The 26,490-nt window shown below is 36.6% G+C and overlaps 3 protein-coding genes across 5 annotated transcripts; 2 read left to right on the forward strand and 1 right to left on the reverse strand.

The window, feature by feature from the left end:
- Window positions 1–7,845: 7,845 nt before the first annotated feature.
- On the reverse strand, window positions 7,846–11,040 carry LOC127251097 (uncharacterized). The gene is made up of 2 exons (XM_051274673.1): window positions 8,193–11,040; window positions 7,846–8,122 (listed from the first exon to the last, which is right to left on the reverse strand). The coding sequence occupies exons 1-2, from the start codon at window positions 9,892–9,894 to the stop codon at window positions 7,893–7,895; spliced, it is 1,932 nt and encodes a 643-aa protein (XP_051130630.1). The 5' UTR covers window positions 9,895–11,040; the 3' UTR covers window positions 7,846–7,892.
- Window positions 11,041–16,741: 5,701 nt separating this feature from the next.
- LOC127251080 (protein REVEILLE 8) lies at window positions 16,742–22,365 on the forward strand. 3 transcript variants are annotated; one of them, XR_007838832.1, is made up of 9 exons: window positions 16,743–16,993; window positions 17,471–17,528; window positions 18,994–19,117; window positions 19,214–19,378; window positions 19,566–19,691; window positions 20,235–20,344; window positions 20,945–21,004; window positions 21,739–22,005; window positions 22,137–22,365. XR_007838832.1 is itself a non-coding variant. In XM_051274646.1 (8 exons), exons 1-8 carry the CDS (start codon window positions 16,836–16,838, stop codon window positions 21,814–21,816), a joined length of 813 nt encoding a protein of 270 aa, XP_051130603.1. In that variant the 5' UTR covers window positions 16,742–16,835; the 3' UTR covers window positions 21,817–22,365. The 3 variants fall into 3 exon arrangements, 2 of the variants coding, with proteins under 2 accessions (XP_051130603.1, XP_051130602.1); XM_051274646.1 differs by having other exon boundaries at window positions 16,742–16,993; window positions 19,280–19,378; window positions 21,739–22,365; XM_051274645.1 differs by having other exon boundaries at window positions 21,739–22,365.
- An 849-nt stretch (window positions 22,366–23,214) lies between these two features.
- LOC127250919 (60S ribosomal protein L4) lies at window positions 23,215–25,773 on the forward strand. Its single transcript, XM_051274397.1, has 2 exons — window positions 23,215–24,385; window positions 25,449–25,773. The coding sequence occupies exons 1-2, from the start codon at window positions 23,273–23,275 to the stop codon at window positions 25,560–25,562; spliced, it is 1,227 nt and encodes a 408-aa protein (XP_051130354.1). The 5' UTR covers window positions 23,215–23,272; the 3' UTR covers window positions 25,563–25,773.
- Window positions 25,774–26,490: the final 717 nt, after the last annotated feature.

Genomic DNA, 26,490 nt, shown 5'->3' on the forward strand with positions numbered 1-26,490 from the left:
CAATTTAGTGGTCCGGAATATGCATAATCGTTTAAGAAAGGCACTCACTGCCCTGGATGTTGAGGATTTGGCAAGTCTTGCATCCAAGGCAGGACGTCTAGAGTCTTTGTTCAGAGAGGAAGATCAGCATAACAGGCGTAATAGAGGCCAACATATGGCGAGTATGGGAACAGAAACATGCGACTTTGATTTTAATCAGTCAGAAGAGATGGCAGCCGAAATCCTTTCTGGAAAACCGTATGTATGTCCTAAATTGAAGCCAATACCAGGATCTGAAGGAAAGGAGCAGCCGACCTTTGATAGTTCGAAAGCTGATGAAATCTTTGATATTCTACTGACTGACGGGCAGATCCGTATTCCAAAGGGCCAAAGACTTGCCACTAAAGAAGAAATCAAAGGGAGACCATATTGTAAGTGGCATAATTCTTTCACACACACTACAAGTCAGTGTACTCATTTTAGGAAGGAAATTCAAAAGGCCATCAAGACAGGTCGGCTCAAATACATCACTTTAGGTGTAGACCAGCAACCATTTCCGAAAGTAACAACGGCAATGGTTGACATCCAACCAAGTTCGGAAACAGGGAAAAGTTCGGTCAATAGTGGACAAACAGGGGAGCAAACTCAGGCAAGTCCCAGAAAAAAGAAAGGGAATCAGCCAAACAGCAGCCGAACGGAAGAACGACTCAAAGTTGTTGAAAGGCCAGTCGCTGAAAAGTGGGACCATCCAGATGGTTCTTTTAATGTGGAGGTGAAAGAAAAGGTTTTGATACGTGATCACCCGACCAGAAAAACAGGGTCGGTCGGGAGCAATTGGGCACGAAATAAAAAGCCTTTACCAGTCGATATAGACCCTCGTTTCCCGGGTATGAATCGTACACAGATTCGCAATGCCAAACGCAGGTATGCTGCAAAGTATGGGAAAAGAGGTCCTTCAGCAGAACAACTAACCGACGAACAAAAAGCAGCCGACCACTTGGCAGGAGGTCAGTCCATTCGGATCTTTACAGAACAAACGACCAAAGAGCAGGGAATAACCATTCAGTCTCCAGTTGGTCGGTCCAGTCGGGTCTGGTCAGGAAAGCAACCGAATGACGGATTAGGCGCTTCCGACCATACCAAAAGAAGTTCGTCGGGACTGGGGAAAGGTAAAGGTGTGGCAGATGAAATAATTAAAGGTTTTAGATGCCAACATTGTGAACGAATCAACATCAATCCATCTTTTGAAGACTTCCGTATAGAATCTTTGACGCTTCAACCTCAGAACAAGACGAAGGAAGAAGTTATAACTACAGAGGAAAGTTTAAGGTCTGTTAAATCTCGTCTGGGACCACGAATCCCTTGTCGAATGACAGAGATTAATCAGATGAGTGATGAACCGACGTGGGCGAGTCTGGTAGATGAAACTATGGACGAACCTTTATGGGCTTTCTTGGCAGATGGTGAATTAGAGGAGACGGAGGGAGCAAAGACTTCAGATTCTGAGCCTCAACCGGAGCCACCTTCGATTGTGTTTCCTCCTATTCCAGAGGGTGCGATCTCCCATTTGAAGCCTCTGTATGTTAATGCTCATATTTGTGGGAAACCAATCACAAAGGTTTTCGTGGATAATGGAGCAGTTTTTAATGTTATGCCATTGAAGACTCTCAAGAAGTTAGGAAAAGGAATACATGATCTATCTCCTGTGGAATTCGAAATGACAAGTTTTACAGGGCAACCGACCAAGCCGGAAGGCATGATGGTTGCCACAATCGAGGTCGGACCAAAGAAGATCTCTACTGTTTTCTTTATTGTGGACGCAGATACTACATACTCTCTCTTGCTGGGAAGAGACTGGATTCATGCCTCTCAATGTGTGCCTTCAACCCTGCACCAACAATTAATGTTCTGGGAGGGAAATCAAGTCTTCAAAATGGAAGCGAATGACAACCCATTCGATGTAACCGAACAAGTTGAAGAGTCAGTGTTTTATTCCAGTCAGGTGGCTCCGATGTCTCAGTTGTACATGGCCAGGGAATACCCAATCAAGGGTTATAAAGTCACTGGCCAGAACTCGATGTTCTATTAAAAGAACACCTTTATTGTATGGCTCATGATAAAGCCACACCCATTCCCGTATAATTTGTTTGTAATGGAAGATACAAGCTTAGAAGTATGTAGTTCTCTTATTAATAAGTTCTATTTAAAGCAGTTATTATATAAAGCAGAAAATAGTAAAGAGATTCTGGATGTTCACCTCCAAGAAGATGAACAATTTCGCTGGCCCGACTTATTAGAAAAAACAGAACCAACAGCTTCATCACAAGACCCATTATTGGAGTTTAATTTAGGAACCGAATTGGTTCCAAAAGTGATCAGGTTAAGTGGTTATTTGTCTAAAGAGCAACAAACAATGATGCTCGAAGTTATTAGAAACAACATTGATTGTTTAGCATGGGATTATTCAGAGATGCCTGGTTTGACAAGAAGTCTAATAGAGCATCGATTGCCCATCAAAGAAGGTTGTAAACCTTACAAACAACCTCCAAGGCGAATGAGTCCAGATCTGATGCCTCAAATCAAGGAAGAAATCCAAAAACTTCTCAAAGTGGGTTTCATTCAACCTTGCCGTTATGCGGAGTGGCTGGCTAATATTGTGCCAGTGGTCAAGAAAAATGGTAAGATAAGGATATGCATCGACTTCAGGGATTTGAATCTAGCTACCCCTAAGGACGAATATGTGATGCCTATGGCCGACATGCTGATAGATGCAGCAGCAGGGCATAAAATCCTTAGTCTGATGGATGGTTATGCAGGTTACAACCAAATATTCTTGGCAGAAGAAGACATTCCTAAGACAGCATTCAGATGCCCAGGGGCTTTGGGTATTTATGAATGGACAGTCATGCCATTTGGGTTAAAGAATGCAGGGGCAACTTACCAAAGAGCCATGAATTCAATCTTTCATGATTTAATTGGCAGATCTATGGAAGTGTATATTGATGATGTTATAGTTAAATCTGCCAGTTTTGACGAACATTTGAGGGATCTTGAAGAGGCATTTGAAAGAATGAAGAAGTACAAGTTGAAGATGAATCCAACCAAATGTGCTTTTGGAATATCAGCCGGGAGCTTTCTAGGATTCTTAGTTCATGAGAGAGGAATTGAAATTGATGCCAACAAGGCTAAAGCCATTCTTGATAGTCGGCCACCCAAGACGGTTACAGAAATCCAGAGTCTGTTGGGTAAGGTGAATTATTTGAGGCGTTTCATTTCTAATGCTGCTGGCAAGGTCAGACCTATTACTAAATTGTTGAAAGCTGGAAAGATTGCCTTTGAATGGGGGCCCGACCAACAAACGGCTTTAGATGCTATCAAGCAGGCATTGGTTCACCCTCCAGTCTTGATGCCTCCCAAACAAGGTCGGCCACTCAAACTTTATTTGGCAAATACATATGAAGTGGTTAGTTGTTTATTGGCGCAGGATGGTGATGACGGGAAGGAAAGGGCAATTTACTATCTCAGTAAAACCCTTACAGGACCAGAATTGAATTACACTATGCCAGAAAAAATGTGTTATTCATTGGTCTTCGCTTGCACTAAACTCGAGCATTATTTGCTGCCCAGAAGAGTTGAGGTCATATCAAAGGTGGATCTCATCAAATTGATTTTACAGAGACCTACTATGAAGGGCAGACTCATGAAATGGGCCATCAAATTGGCTCCTTTCGATCTTCAACATTCCCCGCTGAGGGCAATTAAGGGACAAGCAGTAGCCGACTTCTTGGCAGAATTCTCACAAGTCGGGTATTCTCTTTGTGATAGTGTCCGACCATTTAGTTGCTCATCATATCTGGATAATCTACAGGTCGGATGTGTGCCATATATAAGTACCAGAACATGGTTGATGTTCTTTGATGGTTCTACCTCTGGAAACAAATCAGGGGCAGGGGTCTTTTTGCAAGGACCTGATGGTCAAAAGATCAACTTACAATTACGATTGGAAGCCATGACCCATAATTCGGCAGAATATGAGGCTTTAATTTTGGGTCTGGAGGCTTTAATAGCCAGGAAGGTCCAGTCTGTAATCATAAGAGGGGATTCTCAACTAGTAATCAACCAGGTAAACAACCAATATGTTTGTAATTACCCTCATCTCCGTAGATACAGGGACATTGTGGGTCGGTTACTGACGAAAATCTCAGAAGTAATAATTGAGTTCATTCCGAGGAAAGAAAACCAACGTGCCGATGAGTTGGCTCAAAGGGCTTGTAAAGGAATTCTGGAGGATATGTGGTCGGAGATCAAGTCGGGCATAGAAGAAAAGACAGACCCAATATATGACCAAACGGTCGGGCAAGAGGCTATTGGACAGGATCCCGACTGCAAAGTTACGGTCGGGCAAGAGGCTATTGGACAGGATCCCGACTGCAAAGTTACGGTCGGGCAAGAGGCTATTGGACAGGATCCCGACTGCGAAGTTCTGGTCGAGCAGGAGACTGTCGGACAGGAGCCCGACTGCGAAACAGTGCCCGATTGGAGAACAGAGCTTATCCTGTATTTACAGAATCCTGGTGCGAGTGTTTCAATTGCGACACGATTGAAGGCTTTACGTTTTCAATTGATAAATGGAATTTTGTATAAGAGATCATTTGAAGGTTTACTTTTGAAATGCTTGGGATCTAAAGAAGCTCTAGAAGTGATGACAGAAGTACATGGTGGGATATGTGGAGCTCATCGGGCAGGTCTCAATATGAGATGGGCCATTCATCGCTTGGGGTTTTTCTGGCCAAAGATTTTTGAAGACTGCATACAATTTGCCAAAGGCTGCCAGGAATGTCAGAGACATGGAAACTTAAACCATTTGCCAGTAACCGAATTGCAATTCTTGGCAAAACCATGGCCTTTTAAATCATGGGCTATGGATATTATTGGTAAGATACATCCTGCTTCATCGAAACATCATTGTTTCATATTGGTCGCGACTGATTACTTTACCAAATGGGTAGAAGCAGTTGCTTTGAAAAATGTGGATCAGAAAGAAGTGATAGACTTCGTTTTGAACCAAATTATTTACAGATATGGTATTCCTCAGTCTATAACAACCGACCAAGGCTTGGTCTTTACAGGGGAAAAGTTCTCTAATTTCTTGGCAGAATTCGGTGTTCGGTTACATCATTCTTCACCTTATTATCCCCAAGCCAATGGACAGGCGGAAGCAGCAAATAAGATTATCATTGGGATTATAAAGAAGATGATTGAAGGGAACCCAAGAAAGTGGCATTTGTTATTGTCTCAGGCTTTATGGGCACATAGAAATACCAGAAATACGGCCACAGGGTTCTCGCCGTACCAACTTACGTTTGGCCAAGATGCTGTTTTACCAGCCGAAATTCGGGCATCATCCGGCCGAACAGAATTTACTGATAGTGATCTTACAAAGGAATACCAACAACTTATGTTGCAGCAGTTAGAAGATTTGGATGTTAACCGTCTCCATGCAATAGATCGAAGTGTGAAACAGAGTGAAATCAGAGCAAGGAGTTACGGAAAGAAAGTTCTTCACAGGACATTCCAAAAAGGAGACCTAGTCTGGAAGACCATTCTTCCTACATATAAGAAAACTGATCAATTGGGAAAGTGGTCACCGAATTGGGAAGGACCATACATTGTTCAAAAAGATATTGGAAATGGCGCGTTCATTATTGTAAATCATGAAGGTAGAAGAGTACATGATTGTATTAATGCTAAATATCTGAAGAGGTATTATCCTGCCTTTTCAGATAACAAAACTGCCTGAAACCACATATTATTCAGAACCCATTTATGGGGTTTCGAACCTACTGGAAGGTTCATTTCTGTTAGTCATCGTGTGGTTGTGAGAACTTTTCTGTCTCTGAATCAGACTTTTCATCCCAGTGAGTGGATATTAGCTCTGGTTCTTCTTCAATAAGATCTTCCAAGTCTGGTCGGTACCTTTCCCATTGGCTTTGCATGTCATCTAGATCTTGGTGGGTACGTGCTTGCATGTCTGTTAGGGCTTGATGTTCACGATCAACGATGGTCCGCAATCTTGAAAAGACTTTTCGTTGGTTGGAAAATAGGTTATCCCAACCAAGATCTGGAAGTATGTTTGCTGCGTGATTTTCGATCATTTCCATGTGATGATGGAGATCAGGGATTCGGCTGAGGATGTCATGAAGAGGTTCATACCCCTCAATGACTTTTTCCATCAGGCGGATGACGCGATGAATAGTTCTTCTACCTCGTTGGGAGAATCGGAATTTGAAGTCTAGTTGCTTGAGTATATGTAACAAGTCTTCTGCATGGCCTCCAATAGGGTGATTACCTACAAAGAAGGGTTGAAGAACACCCTCCCAGTTGCTTGATGGAACATGAGGTCGGTCATTCGCCATGTTTGTTAACACTTTCAGTGTGCCTGGGAATGTGTTTCTTGAAATGTGAGAAACAATGTTCTTTTAAAGAAGGAGTTTGGTTCGTTTCCTATAAAGCTGGGAATTGAAAGGTGATCCTTGTTTTGAGAGAAGAAAGAAAAAATGGATTACTAAGTCAGTTGTTGTTACAAAGGGGGAAATATTACAATAGTGCCCCTAGGGCAGTTTTTATCTGTGTCCATTTGTTTTCATCCCTGGATAGCCTTCTGGTATTGGCAGCCGTCTGATATCTTCTGATGAATTGGGATCGGGCTTGGGTTTTCAGCTCTTGATCCAATTCAGCCTCATTTTTGGTATACTTCTCAAGCAGATGCTGTTCATTGGTAATTTGCTTATCCAGGGTAGACTGTTCTTTCCTCAGCTCCCGCAATTCTGCCTCCTTTTTCTGAATGGCATCATCAACCAGAGCTTTCGTGCTAAGGAGACCACCCAGTCTTCCAGTAGTTTGCTGAAGGGATTCTCGAGTCTTGGTCAAAGAATTCTCCAGCGTTGTTTGATCGAAGTCGGGCTGGGGGGTTTCGGCTGACAGAAGGCCAATGACTACCACTTCAGTCTTGAGCTCTGTAAGTCTTTCCATCAGCCGATGCAGAATGGGGACGGCTGGTGATTCCGTTGGAGTGTAAAAAAGAAGGCCACCAACCGTCTGAATGAGTTTGTCCAATAAGTCGGACCTTAGTTCGGACAGGGGACGGTTAATGGCCTCAGTGAACACAGTCTGGGCCTCCGCTGGAACCGGAACAGTCGATAGGACAGCTAAGTCCGAAGGCCCCTGCAAGTCCTACAATGTCAATACATATTCCAAGGGAGTTGCAAATTTGTTCGGAGAAAATATGTGGTACCTCTGGGCGGACTGCTGTCAGTGAGGGGGGCAGCAATGAGGTCGGTCGAGTTGGGCAGACAGCTGGTATAATAGCAGCCGACTCGTCGGCTGCTGCGAATGGTCGCTGAGGTGCCGACCTGGGTCCCTATAGAAAGTAGTATTGGAAACAGTTAGTGTTTTTCGAAAGAAAAGTTATGACCTGGATTGGTTTAATCTTACCAAATTCACAGAAGTCTCCGAATCGGATGAAGACATTTCTCCCATTTCTGGAGGTTGGGCTGCCACGGGTGGTTCTTCTGCCTGCCATTCGATGGCTAGAGGGAGTGCCGCTGCTGGTAGGGCGGCTGCAGGTTGGACGGCTACCTCTAGAGCCACTGCAGCCAGGATCTCTGGGGCACCTTCGATTTCGGGATCAGCAGCATCAGGGATGTCGTTTTGAAGGTCAGTTTCGGCGAGGGCGGCTGGTTCTTCCTTTGATATAGATGAGTCTGATGCCATGTATGGCGGCCGACCCATCTGGGAAGTAGTCCCCTCGCTGTCAGAAGAGACCCCTGCTGCTGATGGGATGGGTGAAGGTGTCTGTGGAAAAATCATGAAGATGTTTGTTGTTAACTATATCAAGGTTGATCATTAGAATACTAAGGAGTGCTGGTGAGAGAACTTACTGTTTCTGTAGGTACTGCTGGTAAAGATTGTCTCCTGGTCGGGGGCCTGGCCCGACCACTCCTCGGTGCGGGAGGAAGAGTTTGCCTCCGCGTCGGGTCCTCCGCCCGATTGCTCATTGGCAAATTGGTCTGGACCAAAGGCCCGATTGAATGGTCGGTTGGTGCTGGCGTCGGTTGCTTGGTCGGTGTCACCAAGGTCGGTTCTGGGGAATGAAATGAGTAGAATCAAAGTTACGATTTAGTGAATTGGTTCACGGTGTTAAGAAACATTACCAATTCGGGGTCGGGTCCTTGCTGACGTCCTATTTATTCCAAGGTCTGCTAGTGTTTGTTGGTCGGTCTCCGAGGTCGGGGGTGTTTGCAATTGGGAAGTTTTTCTTTTGCGCGTGGGACCACCAGATCCGATTCCCGGGGCGGTTGTATGTTTTTGGGTGCTAGTATGTATCGCCGTCCCTAGAACCAGTCCTTGGGGAGGGAGGAGGACGTTCAGCAACCGACTCTCATCAGGGGATATCAGGGACCATACGACCGACCACCATTCATTGAAAGTATCTACGATCTCAGGGTTGGAGCGGAAAGGAATATAAGAATTGGAAATTATATACGTGGTGAGCTGGGAGATATAAGAAGGGATTGAATTAGGAAGGACTCGTCGGTCGGGGCTTTGAAAAATTATTTGGGGACACGCGACGGGTCCAGGGATACCTTGGCAACAGCCGAACTGGCGCGCCATGAATTGAGGTTCATAGTTAAAAGTGTAAAAAGTTTTCTGCCCTTTTTTATCAAGTTTCTTGCTACTAAAAAGAGACCTGGGTTTGAGGGCGACGTCCCAGGCGAAAGGATAGGTGGGATGAGGACAAGGCTCAGGAGTCGGAAGTGGGTTTGGTACTGGAAAGGGCCAAAAATGGTCGGGAGCATAACCCGCATATTTTTTATACATAGAAAATCGAGAGTTACTGCGGGTATCTGTTAAAATGGCAGTTATTATTGGGTCGGATGATTGGAGTTTATTGCGTCCTGAGCAGAGTCGGTTGAGGACTAATCCTAAATGTTTTTCAGACGTTGGCATAGTGGGCGGAGATCCTAAGTTAAACGCGTTGGGAAAGTAAAGACGGGACCAAAGTTCTAAAAACCAAAAAGGACCCGACGCGGCAGTGTCTAATTTCCTATTATCGTTATCTGTTAAACGAAGGCTAACCCTGGTGAGTCCTTCGAACAGATTGGCTAAAAATAGAGTACCAAGGGAGAAGAACCGACCTGACGCAATATGAATGGCCAGGTCGAGGTGGGAAGGAAGAACACTTTTGGAAGGAGAAACAATGATGTACCTACAAAGCCAGAACAGAATAAAGGCAGTATGCTCCCGGTCGGTTACAGGAGTCCCTGGAGCCCCTTGCTGGTCGGTTGCGAACTTTGTCCAACCCCATTCCTTCACACTTTGTAAGGACCATCCCGGATGGTCTTCTGATGGCTCCTGCCCATCTAGGGCTCCCATTACAGGGTCTTCACCCACGATTGGGAGATGTGCGATCATGGCCACGTCCATAAGAGTTGGGCCAAAGGGGCCTGATGGGAAGAGGAAAGTCCCATTTTCCGCATTCCAGAAGGCAGACATGGCCAACAACACCTTCTCATGCAGGTTGATAGGCATGGTGGACAGCAATATTGCTTGGTCGATTTTTTGGGAACGCCATTGGGTCTGGAAGTGTTCTGCTACTCGTCGATACCAAGCGCGATACAGATCTTTTGGGTCTGTGAGATGGGTCTTGATGCTGTCCCGGATGCGAACTGCTTGGTAGTTGGGATTGTTGATAGCCAAGGGGTTGCGAGATTCCAAAACTTCCCTCATCCGATTTGAATCTTCAGGAGTAGTGCAATATGGACGGATCGTCGGAGTTAGTACTTTCGAAGCTGAAAATGGACCTTCTGGAAGGGTTCCGTCGAAAGGAAGGGCAGGCATGTATTGATTCGCCATAGTTAGAATGTTTTGGGATTGTGATTCACACAGGCTTGTATTGCGAAGAAGGAAGTTTATCAGGAGTGTTGCAGTAACTGGTGCAGTTGCTAAGGGAGTTTTTCAAGAGGGTAGTGATTTATGAACTTCCAAACATTGATTGCTAAATGGCGTTTGAAAGTCCCTTGGCGGCGGGCAAGTTGTTACGTACGAAATTTAGAATTAGGTTAAAAGCCCAAGGTAAAAAGAAGAATGGGCCTGACAATAGGGTTGATTGAACTGGCTGAAGGACACCGTGAGGAAATCAAGGAAAATAAATTTATTTATTTATTTCTAAGGAAAATACAGGACGGAAGGACCTCAGGTCGGTAGGTCCTCAGGACGGAAAGACCTCAGGTCGGAAGGTTTTCAGGTCGGGAGGTCCGCCAGACGGGAAGACCTCAAGTCGGAAGGTCTTCAGGTCGGGAGGCCCTCAAGATGAAAGACCTCAAGTCGGAAGGTCTTCAGGTCGGGAGGTCCGCAAGACGGAAAGACCTCAAGTCGGAAGGTCTTCAGGTCGGGAGGTCCGCAAGACGGAAAGACCTCAAGTCGGAAGGTTTTCAAGTCGGGAGATCCTCGAGACAGAAAGTCGTTGAGATGGGATATCCGCAGGTCGGGTAAACTGTAGGTCGGATAGAAGGAGGAGTCGGACAAACACGGAGGCCTTTGATCAAATATAGGGGGCGGTTGATATGGAGGTCGGCCCAAGTGGGGTCGGGCGAAGAAGTAGGTCGGACGAAGGACGAAGTCGGGCCAAAAGAGCGGAAGGTCTGTAGTTGGCTCAAGGAGTGAAATATAGGGATTTTTGGTCTGCTGGGGACACGTGTCAGCATAAGAAAGGTTGGAAGACGGTTGAGAAGGAGACGTTGTAACCGTTCGGGTGACGGTTTTCAGTACGGTTTCCCAGGGAATATTTAAGGATTTGGATCATCATTTGGCAAGGCATCTTCAATCAACTTCAACAAAGCAAAGTCAGATTTGGGGATCACCACTTTAAATTTCAGTATTTTATTTTCCAGTTTAGTTTCTGTACGTTACAGTGTTTAGAGATTCCTAATCTCAGGCACTAATTAATCAAGTTTAAGGATATTTTCTATGTCTTTGAATTTTACTTTATTTTTGTTGAAAAAATACATCAACAACATCGTTACTTTTACACAAAAAAAAAAGTAAAGGCAAAAATATCATTACACTATTTTTAACTGTTCAGCGCCAAAAGTAAATGTCAACCTTCTAAGTTGACAGAGGGAGTATTATTTATTATTTAAGTACAAAACCATCCAAATGACTCTTTAGAGTAAGATCAAGGGAGTAATTAATTTATCATTTTTTTTTCTTATTTCTTATCGCTTTTTAATCAATTTTTAATAATATTCAGCTATTTCTATCATTTTTTTGGATGAAAAATATATAAATATGAATTTTAATGAATAATTATACTTGCTATAAATATATTTTTTTTTATCATTCAACAATTATATTCAAAATAATAAATACGATCTTAATATAATAATTTAATAAAATAATAGAAAACTATAAAATGATGGTTTTTATATTGATAAATATGATCTCAATATATTAAACAAAATATACGTTCACACCAAAAACAAAACAAACGCATATATATATATTAAAAAACCGTGATTGGGTGAGCAAGGAATGAACCAGGGCGTTTGGTCGTTAAAGTATATTTTTATATATTAAATTTAATACTCTCTCCGTCCTATATACCATGTCCACGTTGCCGTTTCTGTCCGTCCCACATACTATGTTACTTTTCTTTTTTGAAAAATAATTACTCACTTTAATCTTATTTTAAATTTTTAAATTTTATTTTTTAATTTTAATTAAACTAATTAGTTATCTTAATCTTAATTTATAATTATTTATATTATAGAATAATTATTTTCACTAATACATTTTTAATTATCTACTAATTACACCTCTTTTAAAATACCGTATCTACAGTGTAACAGATACGATATCTGGGACGGAAGGAGTATTTGTTATACTATATTAATATGCTACAGTATTTTTAGATAAAAAAATTTTGTGTTTTACGAAAAATTATATTAAAAATATAAAATATTTATTCTGTCTTGCTCTAAAAATTTTATTTATCTTTTACATTACTGTACTTATCATTAAAAATATTTTTATATTTGTATATTTTTTGCAAAAATATCATTATAATAATATTATGAGACAGTAATAGAAATATTTTTGTCATTTTTTATAATTTGTACTACGTTTTTATATAATAATTGATATTCAAATATTAAAACAATAATAATAATAAATAAATGAAACCTTTAGAAGATGGCAGATTAGTATACTCCCTTCGTCCCAATACAATAGTCTTATTTGCTATTTGTGTCCGTCCCAAAATAATAGTCTCTTATTTCCATAAATATTCATATCACCATAAAATTATCCTTACTTTTTCATTATTATTACACAAATGTCACTACTTTTTATACTAATACACTCACAAAGGCAAAAAAATCTTTTATTCATATTTTTTACAGATCACCAATATAAATATAATATCAATATACTTTAAATCCCATGTCAAACCTTAAATAAGATTATAGTTTTGAGACAGACTAAATATTATTTTCAATTGAATATATTATTTGTTAATATTTTTTTACTTTTTATAATGAATATTTGATTTATTTTTTACTTTTTTTAATATTTTTTATTATTATTATTTTAAAAGATTGCAATAAAAAAAAAATGATAGTTGAATGAAGAAAGTTGTTATTACTCGCATTTATTTTAATGCCTAGTGGACCCCACTATCCATATCTTTTCTATTTTGTGGGAGGGGTCGCTTTCTATTTTTCTGACTTAATTAGATTTTAACCTTAAAAATAAAGAATGGTAGGTGAAGTTATTGCACACCACGTGCCACCCAACATTAAAAATAATACTCTCTCCGTTCCAGATACTGTCTGACATACTGTAGACACGATATTTTAGGATAGTTGTAATTAGTAGATAATTAAAAATATATTAGTGAAAAAAAATATTTTATAATATAAATAATTATACATTAAGATTAAAATAACTAATTAGTTTAATTAAAATTAAAAAAATAAAATTTAAAAATTTAAAATGAGATAAAGTGTGTAATCATTTTTTAAAAAAGGAAAGTGATATGGTATGTGAGACGGACAGAAACGACAACGTGGACATGGTATCTGGGACGGGGTGAGTATATGGCTATGTTTCTTTGACCCAAATTTTTCAAATTTTACTATTTAAATTTTTTCTTCTCACAAAATATTCCATCAAACTTTATTTTAATATCAAATTCAAACCAAAATTTTACCAAACCTTAAGAAAACATAATAATAATAATATGAATAAATAAATTATAATATAATAATGTTTTTAAAATAAATTATATAAATATAAAATATTTTTGATGTTAAGTAGTGATCTTTTTATAAGAGGGAAATAGTATTATAAGTAATATGACTATATTTCAAATGTCACAAATATTCAAAAATTTAAATTAAATTAAATTAATTTATATTTTGAAAATGTGGATATAAAAAATATATTATATCATTACTTTTTAATAAATTGAGTTTTTAGAATTATTTTATTTTGAAATTTATAACTTCACTGTTACAACTAAAAATACTCCCTATATTTTATATCTATGTATACGTTTGTTTTTCACAGGAGGTTTTAGAAATATTAGTATTATATTATAATGTACTAGAAATAAAGTAGAAATGATTAAGATAATTTTATTATTATTGTGTGATATAAAGATAATGACATTTGTGTAATATACTGTAAGTTGTAAAATAATTTGTAATGTTATGTATATATTACAATTACTAAAGAAATGAAATAAATATTTTGACATGAGACTAACCAAAATAGAATAACAGATAGATAATTTGTTAAGGAATGGAAGAAATATTTTTTTTACCATTTAGATATTAATACAATATTATCATTTGAATTTAAATTATCATTTTACATAACGTTAATAAATATTAATACAATATTTTAATAAATAATAAACATTTGATTTAATAAATTTATTTTTTTAAAAAAAAAAGTATAAAAAAACTCCCTACACAAAGCAACCTTAAAAAAAAAAAATGTTTAGTGGTCCATTTGGAAGGCCCATTAGTGGTCCAAGATTGAGAGGACATTCATTTTGTTGACATTGCATTTTTTATCGTTATAATTCTCTATAAATATTATTTAAAAAATATAATATATACATATATTAATACATTATATATAATATATGCTTTTTTTCGTTCATAAACTAACGTTTTATTTTATTATTTGAAACGTCTAATAACTATTGTCATATTTTTTTTTAAAATAGAATTTCTTTTTTTTTTTTATCATTCATTTATTTATCACATTTAATCTCTACTTTATCACAAATGATAAATTTTTCACTTCATGCCAAATAAACAATTACCTAAAAAAACCGTACACATATATTTAGTACAATAAAAATTGGACGGAGGGAGTATATATCATTCACTCACAAAAATCAACTTTTCAATAAGTATTTTTTATATTACCGACATGATTATCTATAACTAAATAAAAAATAAATTAATCAAAAAATCACTAAGGGTGTATTTGTTTGGGGGTTAGGATTTTGAGTTAGAATTTGAATGGTAAAAATTTTAAATTTAAATAGTTGTATGATGTGATATAAATAGGTGTTGATGTGATGTTTTGAATGTAAAATTGATTTTTAGTATAATATAAAAAATAAAAAATATGTGTTTAATTTGATATTTTTGGGAGAAAAAAATAGGATAAATAGTGAATTGAAAATCTAATCTTCCAAACAAACACACCCTAAGTAAACAAACCCATTATAACCATAGACTGTTGTGTATAAGCGTCTCCTTAATTGGGCCTCCATTTAAAGCCTGAGGCCCGTTTTGACGGCCCATGTCTGAGAGGACATAATGACCATAGACTGCTATGTATGATCGTGCCATCATTTGGGCCTCAATAAAAGCCCGAGGCCCATTTTTGAAGGCCCATTAACGGCCCATGTTTGAGAGGACCTAATGTCACCATGTGTCAATTGAACCGGGCATTCGGGTCCCGCCTCGCGTAGGTTCTGTCACATGGCGATACCATCGCAAAACCACATGTTGCCGCAGTCATTCTCGTCCGTCCGATCTACGACGATCCGACCGTGGGTACGATGTGGGGGCCGCCGTAAGAAAGTTGTGGATTGGTGACACATACACGTTCACATCATGACCAAATGCTAGTGGGTCCCACTCTTTTCTTTGGCGGGTAGGGGCGCGATCCACTGTACCCGAGCTCACATACACGTGGATTCAATATAATTATATTTACTGTTTTAACCTTGTGGATTTGTAATTTTTTCTTAATTTGTACTATATTTTAATATAATAATTAATATTTCAATATTAATATGCAAAAGTAAATAAGATCCTTAAAATCATACGGAAATAATATTATTTTATATTTTTTATAAGAAAATTAAATTAGATAATTATTTTTATTCGTTATAATATCATGAGATTAAATTTTATTTAAAGTTATATTATAACATATTTATATCACATTAAATAATTAAATCTATTTAAAATTTAATTTCAAAACTAAAAATTTGCTTGACAAATAAAATGGTTTAAAGAAATACTATTTTTATATATATATATATGATAAACAGAGAATTGTTTTAAATAACATAAAAATAATTGTATTAATTTTTTGAAAAAAATATAAATTTTAGAAAATATGTATTTAAAACAGAACACACTCAAACCTCACTAAAAACATTTTGTTGTTGGATGAACAAATTTTTTTTTTTCAAGTAATCCCTCGTTACCATGACAAAGTATCTACTTAATATTTATATAATTATATTTAATATTAAAAATATCTTTATATTTGTACAATTTTTGTACAAATGTTGTTATATTAGTATTATAAGATACTAATAAAAATATTTTTATCATTTTCCATTGATTTGTAATACATTTTGAAATAATAATTAATATTCAAAGATCAATACGGAAAAAATAAATGACTACTTAGCTACGGAAGAAGTATAAAATATTCATTCGTGCAACCATAGATGACCTCTTTTTTAGCTTGTCCCATATAAGTGATCCATTCAAAATTTATTTATGTATATATCTCTTTTCAATATATAAATATTTTTAGTTATATTTAAAATTTTATTTTATTTTTTCACAAAATTAATTTTAAATTAATAATAAATAATAAATATAAATTTTTTATTTATTTGTATTATATAAAATTTTATTAATTATAAAATAATATCCATATTTTATATTTTGGTGAAATGTAATACTAAAAATATTTAAAATACCAGCAAAATTATTCAAATAAAAATAAATAAATTAATATCATAATTTATTATTAATAATTTACTAATTAACAACACCACGTAAAAAATTGAATCATGACCCTGAACTGAAAAAGTATACTTTTTCATCTGCCTCGTTTTTAAGGGTCATATTTATCTTTCATTTTCATTGAACTTAACATTAAAAATATTCTTATATTTATATATATATTTTTTTTTACACATGTCTTTGATATATTATATTTTGATGTAATAATTAATATTAAAAAATTAATATGCAAAAAAATAAAACCTTTAAAGTTGGAAATAGTATTATTTATTTATTAATTTTAAAATTACACGTGTCAGAACCACGGGAAATGGAAATAAACTCAAATTACATGCGTCGCACCCAATAATTTCCCCTTCTCCGACACTGTCCTCACCTACGAGGCACGATTAATTGAAAATTTTGAAAGGCCCAAAATGAAGCCAGCTAGTGCTATTGTCAAAACCGCATCTTAACGACCACACGAACCTCCTCCTTCCCTCCCGATCTCCTCCGCCATACATGAATCCGACCTCATCCAATCCTCCGCCTGCTCCGCCTCCCCCGCCGCAGCCGGCCGACGCCTCTGGCAAGAAGGTCCGCAAGCCATACACCATTACCAAGTCCAGAGAGAGCTGGACGGAAGAAGAGCATGACAAGTTCCTCGAAGCACTACAACTGTTAAGTCTCTCCATTTTTACTTCCACTGTCGGATGTACGGTTCTAATTGGTTGGTTAGCGTTATTGTATAATTTGATCGATCCAGCGCTTGTTTTGGTCTTCCGAACATCGAATTTGCTGTAGTTTCAGGTTTCTGGAAGTTTTTGTCAGTCTCGCGCCGGTTTAGGATCTGGTTACTGGATGTTCAGGCTTAGAGAAAATACTTAGAAGCTGAAAATGATTTCTGATGGATTGAATTCTTATTTTATTTTTTCAATTTCATGGCAACTAGTGACGAGAGATTAATTTCGGTGTAAGAACATTGGATAAAAATTATGATGCGGTGAGTTTTATGAGTTTGTGATTATGGAGGAAGAACATAATTGATAGTTTTCTTCTGGCACTTTCTGAAACTTAATGGTGTTTGCATTTTTATCTTTTTTGAATCAGGGGTGTGTTTGTGCAGCTCTTTACTCTGTTTGTGATATGAACTTCAGGTTTGATCGTGATTGGAAGAAAATTGAAGATTTTGTAGGCTCGAAGACAGTGATTCAGGTGAGCTCATATTCTCATACCTTCTTACTGAATGTTGACTATGTTTTTCAGCAATTTAAACTATCTGATACTTGTATACTGATAGTGAGTGGAAATCCTTACTGTTAAAAGATAATACTCCCTCTGCCTCAATCCATATGAGTCATTTGGGGTTTTGTAATAGACTAAAAAATAATAGTATTTTATTGATTAGTCATAAATTTTGGCATTTTTGTCTTTGATTTTATGTATAAACTAATTGTATGTGTAATGATACGTTTGTAATTTAAGTAAAAGTTAAAGGGTATATAATTGTACGTGTAATACTATAATGATATTTTGTAATTTAAATAATAGTTAAAGGGTATTTTGGTATTAGTATACGATAAAAAGAGTATTTTGAGTTGGGTATTCTCCTTGTATAGAGAAGTAGTGAACTATTTGGCTGCATTGCACTGTATGGAACTGGGGCCCTGGAACTTGAATTGACAGAAAATTTGTTGACAGATCAAGGATATAAGTCAGGAGCCTCAAAATTATGGGTCTATTCATTTTGAGTTTTATTTGTATGAATGTATTTTTTTGTCTTAGTTATGGGGAATAATGTACATAATATGAAAAACAATATTTTGTGTTAAATATTTGAGTTCTTGTGAATAGATAGAATATATATCAATATATATTAAATATATTGTGTAAATTTTGTATATATATTATATTTTTTGGTAATATTTAAGAGTAATTGTGTTAGTGAGAAAATTATTGGATGGACAAACCTTATATATGGCGACCAAGATTGGTTGAATAGTAAATGAGACTTTGTTTGATTATTTATTTACGGGTAAACTATCTTACTCACCCATGTGTTTTGTTAAAAACACGGAGCACTCTATACTTTATTTATTACGTCATTCGTCTCTTAAAATTGTGTCCAAATTTTTGGACACAGTTTTAATTTGTGTGTACCTTTTGTTATTTTTTCCTTTTTTATAAAAACAATACAGAAAGTGTTATGTAATTTGTGTGTACCTTTTGTTATTTTTTCCTTTTTTATAAAAACAATACAGAAAGTGTTATGATTTTAATTTAAATATGAAAATGATAACATTTTTAGCAGACAAATAAAGAATAAAAGTAAGCACAATTTTAGGAGACAAATGGAGTATATAGAATCCTCTTGTGTTAACATAAAGTATGCATAAAATACCCATTTCATAATGACGACTAAGAATCATAGACTTATTACCCATTGTTATTTTGGGGTTTCCTATGCCAGATTATATAGCAACACAAATGGATTTCATATAATAAATAAAATATAGAGTAATTTGTATATTTTTTATAAAACATTAGGGTCTATCATGCAATTTATGCTTATTCATGGCACTGCCTTTTGTTTTCATGGAGTATTTCATAAGATTTTCATTTCTTAAAATTCACCAAAAAACAATGTAAGATAATAATGTTACAAAATTTTTAATTGTAGATCCGAAGTCATGCGCAGAAGTACTTTTTAAAGGTTCAGAAGAATGGAACAGTGGCTCATGTTCCTCCACCTCGCCCAAAGCGTAAAGCTTCTCATCCATATCCACAGAAGGCTCCCAAAAATGGTTTGTCTCCTATAAGCTGGGTGAAACGATTTTGATGATTGCCATATATGTATGTGCCTATGTAAACTAAAACTTACTGCTTCTCATTGCTGTTAGTGTCGGTTATGGTTCCACTACAAGCATCAGCAGCTTATCCTTCTTCATCCGTAAATTCCCTTGCAGCTGGGTATCCGGCTTGGGATGATGCATCAATGCTTATAAATAACATATCCTCTGGGCCCATGCTCTCTGAAAACGAATACAATTTTCTAGGAGTTGAAGGTATATTTACATATATATATATATATATATAATTTCTCTATCCTAATTTTGCATAAGTGCAGTGTAAAACTCAGAGAATGCATATATATTTACTTGTTTGCTTATCTTAAGCCCAACCCAGAAATTTACTTGTCAAAAAAGGGATCTTTTCTACTCTTATTATGACATAAAAGCGTTACTGATTCAGCTGATATTGGATCAAAGGGATCATCAAGGATTAGTAACTGCAGTGTAAGTGGCTTTGGAAGTTCGCCAAGAGCATTGCCAAGTTTGGAGTTTTCAAAACAGGGCAAGCAAGCTTCTACACCTCATGGTAAACTTAAGCATTTTGGTTAAGTACCTACATTTATTCATCTTTGTTTTTTATTTTTATTGTCTTCCCATTATCGCCTTCAAATTAGCACGGCATTGTTGGGCACTGACTCACATAGGCTTATTTTATGCCGGGATGGAAACCTTCTAGTGGTTGCTCTTGTCTTTCACATTCTTTCCTTCATGCTAAAAAGAGTACACATATATGTCATTGCATAGGGAATTTGTACACTTTTTTTTTCTTTTTTTTTTTTAAAAAAACAGCATCGACTTGCTCTTGCACTCCAGTATGGAACTTAGCATCTTCGGCCATGGTACTTCTAAAGCATCTTCATTCTGAACATAGAAGTGCAGTGCACATGTTGTCTTCAATCGGGTTTCTTCTGTGATTGAGGATCTGTAGCTATACTCATTTTATCTTTACTTTATGTGTTATCTATGAAAAAGATATATGCAAATGGCTTTGAATGCAAATTATCAATAGGACTTGCATACAATTATATGATAGATGGAGTTTGTACTGATTCGTATAATGTCTTATCAGGTATTCCTAATTTTGCTGAAGTATATAGCTTCATTGGAAGTGTCTTTGACCCGGAGAGTAAAGATCATGTGCAAAAACTCAAGGAGATGGATCCCATTAGTTTTGAAACAGTGAGTTTTAATTCAATTGACATTGATTGGTTTCTGACGGAAAATGCACACTTTTCTTTAAAAATAGGGTACGTTTGACAACTATAACACCTTTTTGAACTACACTATTTAAGTCTAGCCTCTTTACTCCGTTCGGAATTTTTTTTTTTTTTGTTGTCCGCTAAACTTATAAATAATTCATTTATAGTACAAAATTTTACGTAACCACGATTTTATTGTTGCCACCACAAATTGAACCATACTCACTCTCACTTCCATATACCCTAACTTACTTTTTACATGCTCATTTTTATATATAATATCATTATTTATTAGTCTTCGTTCTCACACAAAACTGCAAAATTTTGACGGACGGAGGAAATACAATATAGCATAATTGAGAAGATACGCAACCAACTGTATATATAATGGAATTTCACAGGGTGTGGGGTATGGGTGAGGATGAAGTACAAGCCTGTTTGATGTTCGTTTAGTCCTACGGAGATTTACTTGAGTTTGGTTTCTTGCCTTTTCTGCAGATTAGCAGTCTGATCTGGAATTTTAAGCTTTTATCTTTGTGGCAAAATGTATGCATTGAGTTTGATTTCTTCCGAAATGCAGGTCCTGCTATTGATGAGAAACCTTACCATCAATTTGTCAAGCCCCGATTTCGATCCAATTGTAAGCATTCTCCTTTACCTGATATCCAGGCTTTTGTCCATATGGATTTTTTTTACTGGCATTGCCTAAGAATTTTTGCAAGCAGTAGAAATTAATTTCTCATATCGTTCAACATTAAATTAGTTTACATTAATGTGCAAAAAAAAAGAAAAAGTAAAAAAGACATGCACATGAATGATCATGTCAAAATTATTTCACTGTTTCATGTCTTCAATTCATCTATCTATCTACTTTTACTTAATGCGCATTCTCAGCTCGTTCGAATTTCAAGTGAATCTAAAGGTTTGTTTGGGGTCTGGTTTTTGGGATTTTGATTCGAATAGTAGTTTAGATGCAATATTTTGTGAAAGAAAATAGTACCCCCTCCGTCCGGCTCTAAGGGTCTCATTTACCTTTTGCGTCATTATACTTAACATTAAAAATATCTTTATACTTATAATTTTTTGTACAAATGTCCTTATAATAGTATTATAAGACACTAATGGAAGTATTTTTGTCATTTTTCTCTTAATTTGTACTACGTTTTTATATAATAATTAATATTAAAAAATCAACACGCAAAAGGTAAATAGAACCCTTAGAGCCGGACGAAAATAGTATATATTTTAAGGAAACCGAAGCCAAACTCCAGTAAACAGAGCCTTTTAGGTTCTTTCCCACCTCTCCCTATTTGGTAACATTTTTGACAATACTTTTTTTTCACTAACAAATGATGTCTCCTTGTTTTCCTGCAGAGGAAAGTTCTATCGTCATATGATGTCAGTCCCAAAACGATGGTGTCGTCTCCCGGAACAGCCATCAGCGCTGAATAACGATTAGTTATTCGCCAAATTCTTCATGAAACCTGTAATTATAACTACACCTCCATAAATGTGCTTCACATCAATCTCCTAGCTTGAACACTCAGTCGCCATGAAATACATATATGTATGTATATGTGTATGTATATATGAGACAGAACTTGCAGCAGCTCAAAGAGGCTCCTCAGGTTACTCGGACAGGTAGTTGACTAATTTCTTCTAGTCCTTGCTCAGACATATGATTCGTCGTCATTCCTCTGTCTCATCCCTGTCATAATGTCCGCCTTCTTCTTCCTCTTCTTCCTCGACATGATTGTAATGTTATGCTTTAGGTTTGGATGTTTTAGCGACGCGCCTGCATTTTCCGGCATCGCGTTTCAATTTTGTTCGGGAGAGAGTGTACTATAGTGAAGCTAGTTTTTGTAGCTAATTTGTGACTACATTCCTTTCCGTTACTGCTGTGTTATAATGCTCTGTAGATAGTAATATGTCGAAGATGGTTTGTTCGCTTGTGTACTTTTAAATCTACTTGATTCAAAATAAATTTCTGTATTTACATTAGCATGTGTTTGTTTTTTTGGAAGGATTCTCGTTTTACATGTATTATGGCTTGATGTGGAAGCTAATTTGACAATAATGTAAAAATGAGTGGTATTATATATATCGTGGTTACTTTGCTGAATTATGTAAGAATTATGTATTATATATTCCCTCCATCCTAGATACCATGTCCACGTTGCCGTTTTTGTCCGTCTCACATACCATGTCAATTTTTTTTTGGAAAATGATTACACAGTTTAATCTCATTTTAAATTTTTAAATTTTGTATTTTTTTTAATTTTTATTAAATTAATTAGTTATCTTTATCTTAATTTATAATTATTTATATTATAAAATAATTATTTTTACTAATATATTCTTATAATTAGTGACGGAGGGAGTAGTATTTTATAGAATATATAGTGTTTTATACAAATATTCTGTCACTTTTTTTCAAAAGTATTATAACTTTAATCTTAAAATTTTTAATTTAATTTTTTTAAATTTTAATTATAGTAACTAGTTATATTAATTTTAATTTAAAAATATTTTTCTTAAATAATTATTATTTTCACTGGAGGGAGTAATATTTAGTGGTATATTTGATTGGTTGCTATGCTTATAAGAGAAAGTAAGATGAAACTAGCTTTTAATTGATATGCAAGTTTTATTAATCCAAATTGGACCGAAGAATGTTTTGTTGTTACAAGTTGAATAAATGGCAAATCTGTGATTTAATTAAAAATATTGAATAAAATTATCTCAGCGGCGTATCTTATAGGCTTCAGCCGGGCCTTATAGCAAACGGCCCATTTTAAGCCCACAATACCATTAGGGCATCACATATATATACACCGTTTAACGTAACCCTAATTTAGATCAACCCAAAACCCTAGCGAATCGTCCCCTCACCTCCCAGCCCGAAGAAATGGCCGCCGCCGCCCGTCCTCTGGTCACCGTGCAACCGCTGGAGAATGACATGGCCACTGATGGAGGCGCCGCCGGAAACACCGTACCTCTTCCCGATGTCCTGAAGGCAGGCATCCGCCCCGACCTGGTTACCTTTGTCCATGGTCAGATCTCGAAGAACGCGCGTCAGCCGTACGCAGTTTCGAAGCGCGCCGGCCACCAGACCTCCGCCGAGTCCTGGGGTACCGGACGCGCCGTGTCTCGTATCCCCAGAGTTCCCGGCGGCGGTACGCACCGCGCAGGGCAGGGAGCCTTCGGTAACATGTGCCGTGGTGGAAGGATGTTTGCGCCGACTAAGATCTGGCGCCGCTGGCACAGACGCGTCAACGTCACTCAGAAGCGCCACGCCGTCGTGTCGGCGATCGCCGCCTCTGCTGTTCCTTCGATAGTCCTTGCTCGTGGACACAAGATCGAGGAGGTCCCGGAGTTGCCTCTGGTTGTCTCCGATTCTGCTGAGGCTGTCGAGAAAACTAACGCTGCTCTGAAAATCCTCAAGCAAATCGGAGCTTTCACCGACGCCGAGAAGGCGAAGGACAGCCATTCCATCCGCCCTGGCAAAGGTAAGATGCGTAACCGCCGATACATTTCCAGGAAAGGTCCACTCATCGTGTACGGAACCGAGGGTGCGAAATTGGTGAAAGCTTTCCGCAACATCCCCGGCGTGGACATCACTCATGTTTCTCGCCTGAATCTGCTCAAGCTTGCTCCGGGAGGCCATCTCGGAAGGTTCATAATCTGGACAAAATCTGCTTTCGAGAAGTTGGATGAGATTTACGGCACATTCGACAAGCCTTCTGAGAAGAAGAAGGGATACCTCCTGCCGAGGACCAAAATGGTTAATGCCGATCTTGCGAGAATTATCAATTCCGATGAGGTCCAGTCTGTGGTGAAGCCGATTAAGAAGGAGATTAAGAGGGCGCCTCTGAAGAAGAATCCTCTGAAGAATTTGAATGTTATGATGAAGCTGAATCCGTACGCCCAGGCTGCTAAGAGGATGGCTCTATTGGCTGAGGCACAGAGGGTTAAGGCCAAGAAGGAGAAGCTTGATAGCAAGAGGAAGAAACTCAGCAAGGTATTGGTGATCTTTAAATTTTTACATATTATTGATGTTGGTATAATCTGTTATACATATATTTCATATTATTATTGCACAATTTTATGTGAATGGTGCTTATGATTTTACTGCTTAATCAAATTTTGCTGTCCATCTGTTAGCCATTTCTATTCAGGCCCCGTTTGCATTGAGGGACTTGGGATAAATGAATTTTAAATCCATTAGTTTCTTTGATTTCAAAGTCAAACTCTTCATTATTTTGGGACACTTTTTTGCAGCCAAACCATATTATCTTAAATCTGAAGTCATTCAAATATGTTAATTTAAAATTCAATCTCAAATCCAGATTTAACAACCCAAATTGGGCCTTTACAGTGTTTGTGATTCATCAGTATTGTTTAATCTTGTTTACATTATGTTATGATATTTAATTAGCTTCCTTTCACCGAGATATGAATTGTACTGCAAATTATAATGTGTTTAGGATAATCTGATCTTTCTTGTTTGGTATCTGTAGCATACATTGTTTGTTGGAATTGTGTGGACTATGTAACATCTGGTTACGATCTTTTGATTTGATCAAGGGTGTGTTTGTGTGGAGGTTTGGATTTTGAGTTGGAATTTGAATAGTAAATATTTTGAATTTGAATAGTTCTATGATGTGATATAAATAGGTGTTGATGTGATGTTTTGAATGTAAAATTGATTTTTAGTATAATATAAAAAATGAAAAATAGGTGTTAGATTTGATGTTTTTGGCGGAAAAAAATGGGATGAAAAGTGTTTGTGATTCATCCAGGCTTGTCTAATATTATTTGACTTTGATATATAGTTAATTCCCAATGCAATTCTTGTTTGGTATGTTGCAAAAATTGTTTGTTAGGATCGTGACGACCTTTAGGTTTCATTTAAAGTGATTGCTGTAATCTTTCTTGTTTTGACAATTAGTTAAAATTGTTTCAGTGCGATTGTTGAATTTGTTTGATATGTAACATTTGGTTATGGTCTTCTGAATTTTTTCATGGAAGATGTTTCAAATTCGACAGCATTTTGATCATTCCAATTCTTGATATGTTTGCAGGAAGAGGCTTCAGCAATTCAAACTGCCGGAAAAGCATGGTACAAGACGATGATATCCGACAGCGACTACACCGAGTTTGAAAATTTCTCCAAGTGGTTAGGTGTCTCCCAATAAACTGTCTTTTAATATTCATGCATTTTAGAACCTTCATATTTAAATTTTGTTTTTGGAGTGTTGATGTTTTAGACACCTTTACAATCATCTGTTATGTGGGAGTTTACTGCACTTGCATTCTGGTTTTGTTGCTGCTCGACTGTGGTGTTAGTTTTAAAACAGAATTGTTGAGACTTTATTTTAAAATATTATATTTTTTCCTTTTGCATTTTGATTGATTTGTTTGGCCCATTGCTTTCTGATGTGACTTTGTTATAAGTTGTGTGGATTTCTTCTGCATTAGGCCTATAATCTTGTGTGTTACAATTTTGTTTTGATAATTCTGTCACATGGTTTGGTGGAATTATTTTGGCACGCTTTGAACTGGTATATTCATCGTACACTGCTATTTTATTAAAGAAGTATATAATACTTCGTGTGAAAGCATGAAATTAAGAAATGGTAATATGCAGATGATTTAAAAATGAACATGTACTTTAATTTAATTTAATTTTTTGAATATGATTCTCGAAAGGGTAATAATAAGCTGTACACACTTGTGTGCTTTATAAGTATATATATGAACCTGGATACATAATTGTGTGGAAATTCTTGGCTCAAGTTCAATGATTTTGTGTTGGGTTTTTGTGGTGTGTTAGATTTTGGCCAGCTCTATTTAAAGGTTTTCAAGTTTGGATTTTGTGTGTTTAAAGTAGGGCTGGCAAATGAAGTAGGTTGGGTTCGGGTTTGGGTTTTGGGTCATCTATATACGGGTTAGAAAATCTTTGATCCGAAGTTAACTTATTTAATAAATGGGTTAATAGTTGCAATCTTATTCATATTAACTTGTTTAAGTTTAAAATTACAATTTTTACTAACAAAATTTTGAAATGAATAATATATATTAAAACAAAAATTATTTATTCATATTATGAAACTAATATGACTA

Source organism: Andrographis paniculata, unplaced genomic scaffold (assembly GCF_009805555.1).
Source record: "Andrographis paniculata isolate CXL003 unplaced genomic scaffold, ASM980555v1 Contig38END, whole genome shotgun sequence".
Lineage (NCBI taxonomy): Eukaryota > Viridiplantae > Streptophyta > Magnoliopsida > Lamiales > Acanthaceae > Andrographis > Andrographis paniculata.

Coding starts and splice junctions, on each gene's coding strand:
- LOC127251080 (XM_051274645.1), top strand. CDS start 16,836: ATGAATCCGACCTCATCCAATCCTCCGCCTGCTCCGCCTCCCCCGCCG. Junction 19,692..20,234: donor GCAAGCTTCTACACCTCATG/GTAAACTTAAGC, acceptor ATGTCTTATCAG/GTATTCCTAATTTTGCTGAA. Junction 20,345..20,944: donor ATCCCATTAGTTTTGAAACA/GTGAGTTTTAAT, acceptor TCCGAAATGCAG/GTCCTGCTATTGATGAGAAA.
- LOC127250919 (XM_051274397.1), top strand. CDS start 23,273: ATGGCCGCCGCCGCCCGTCCTCTGGTCACCGTGCAACCGCTGGAGAAT. Junction 24,386..25,448: donor AGAGGAAGAAACTCAGCAAG/GTATTGGTGATC, acceptor ATATGTTTGCAG/GAAGAGGCTTCAGCAATTCA.
- LOC127251097 (XM_051274673.1), bottom strand. CDS start 9,894: ATGGCGAATCAATACATGCCTGCCCTTCCTTTCGACGGAACCCTTCCA. Junction 8,123..8,192: donor AAGGACCCGACCCCGAATTG/GTAATGTTTCTT, acceptor TTCATTCCCCAG/AACCGACCTTGGTGACACCG.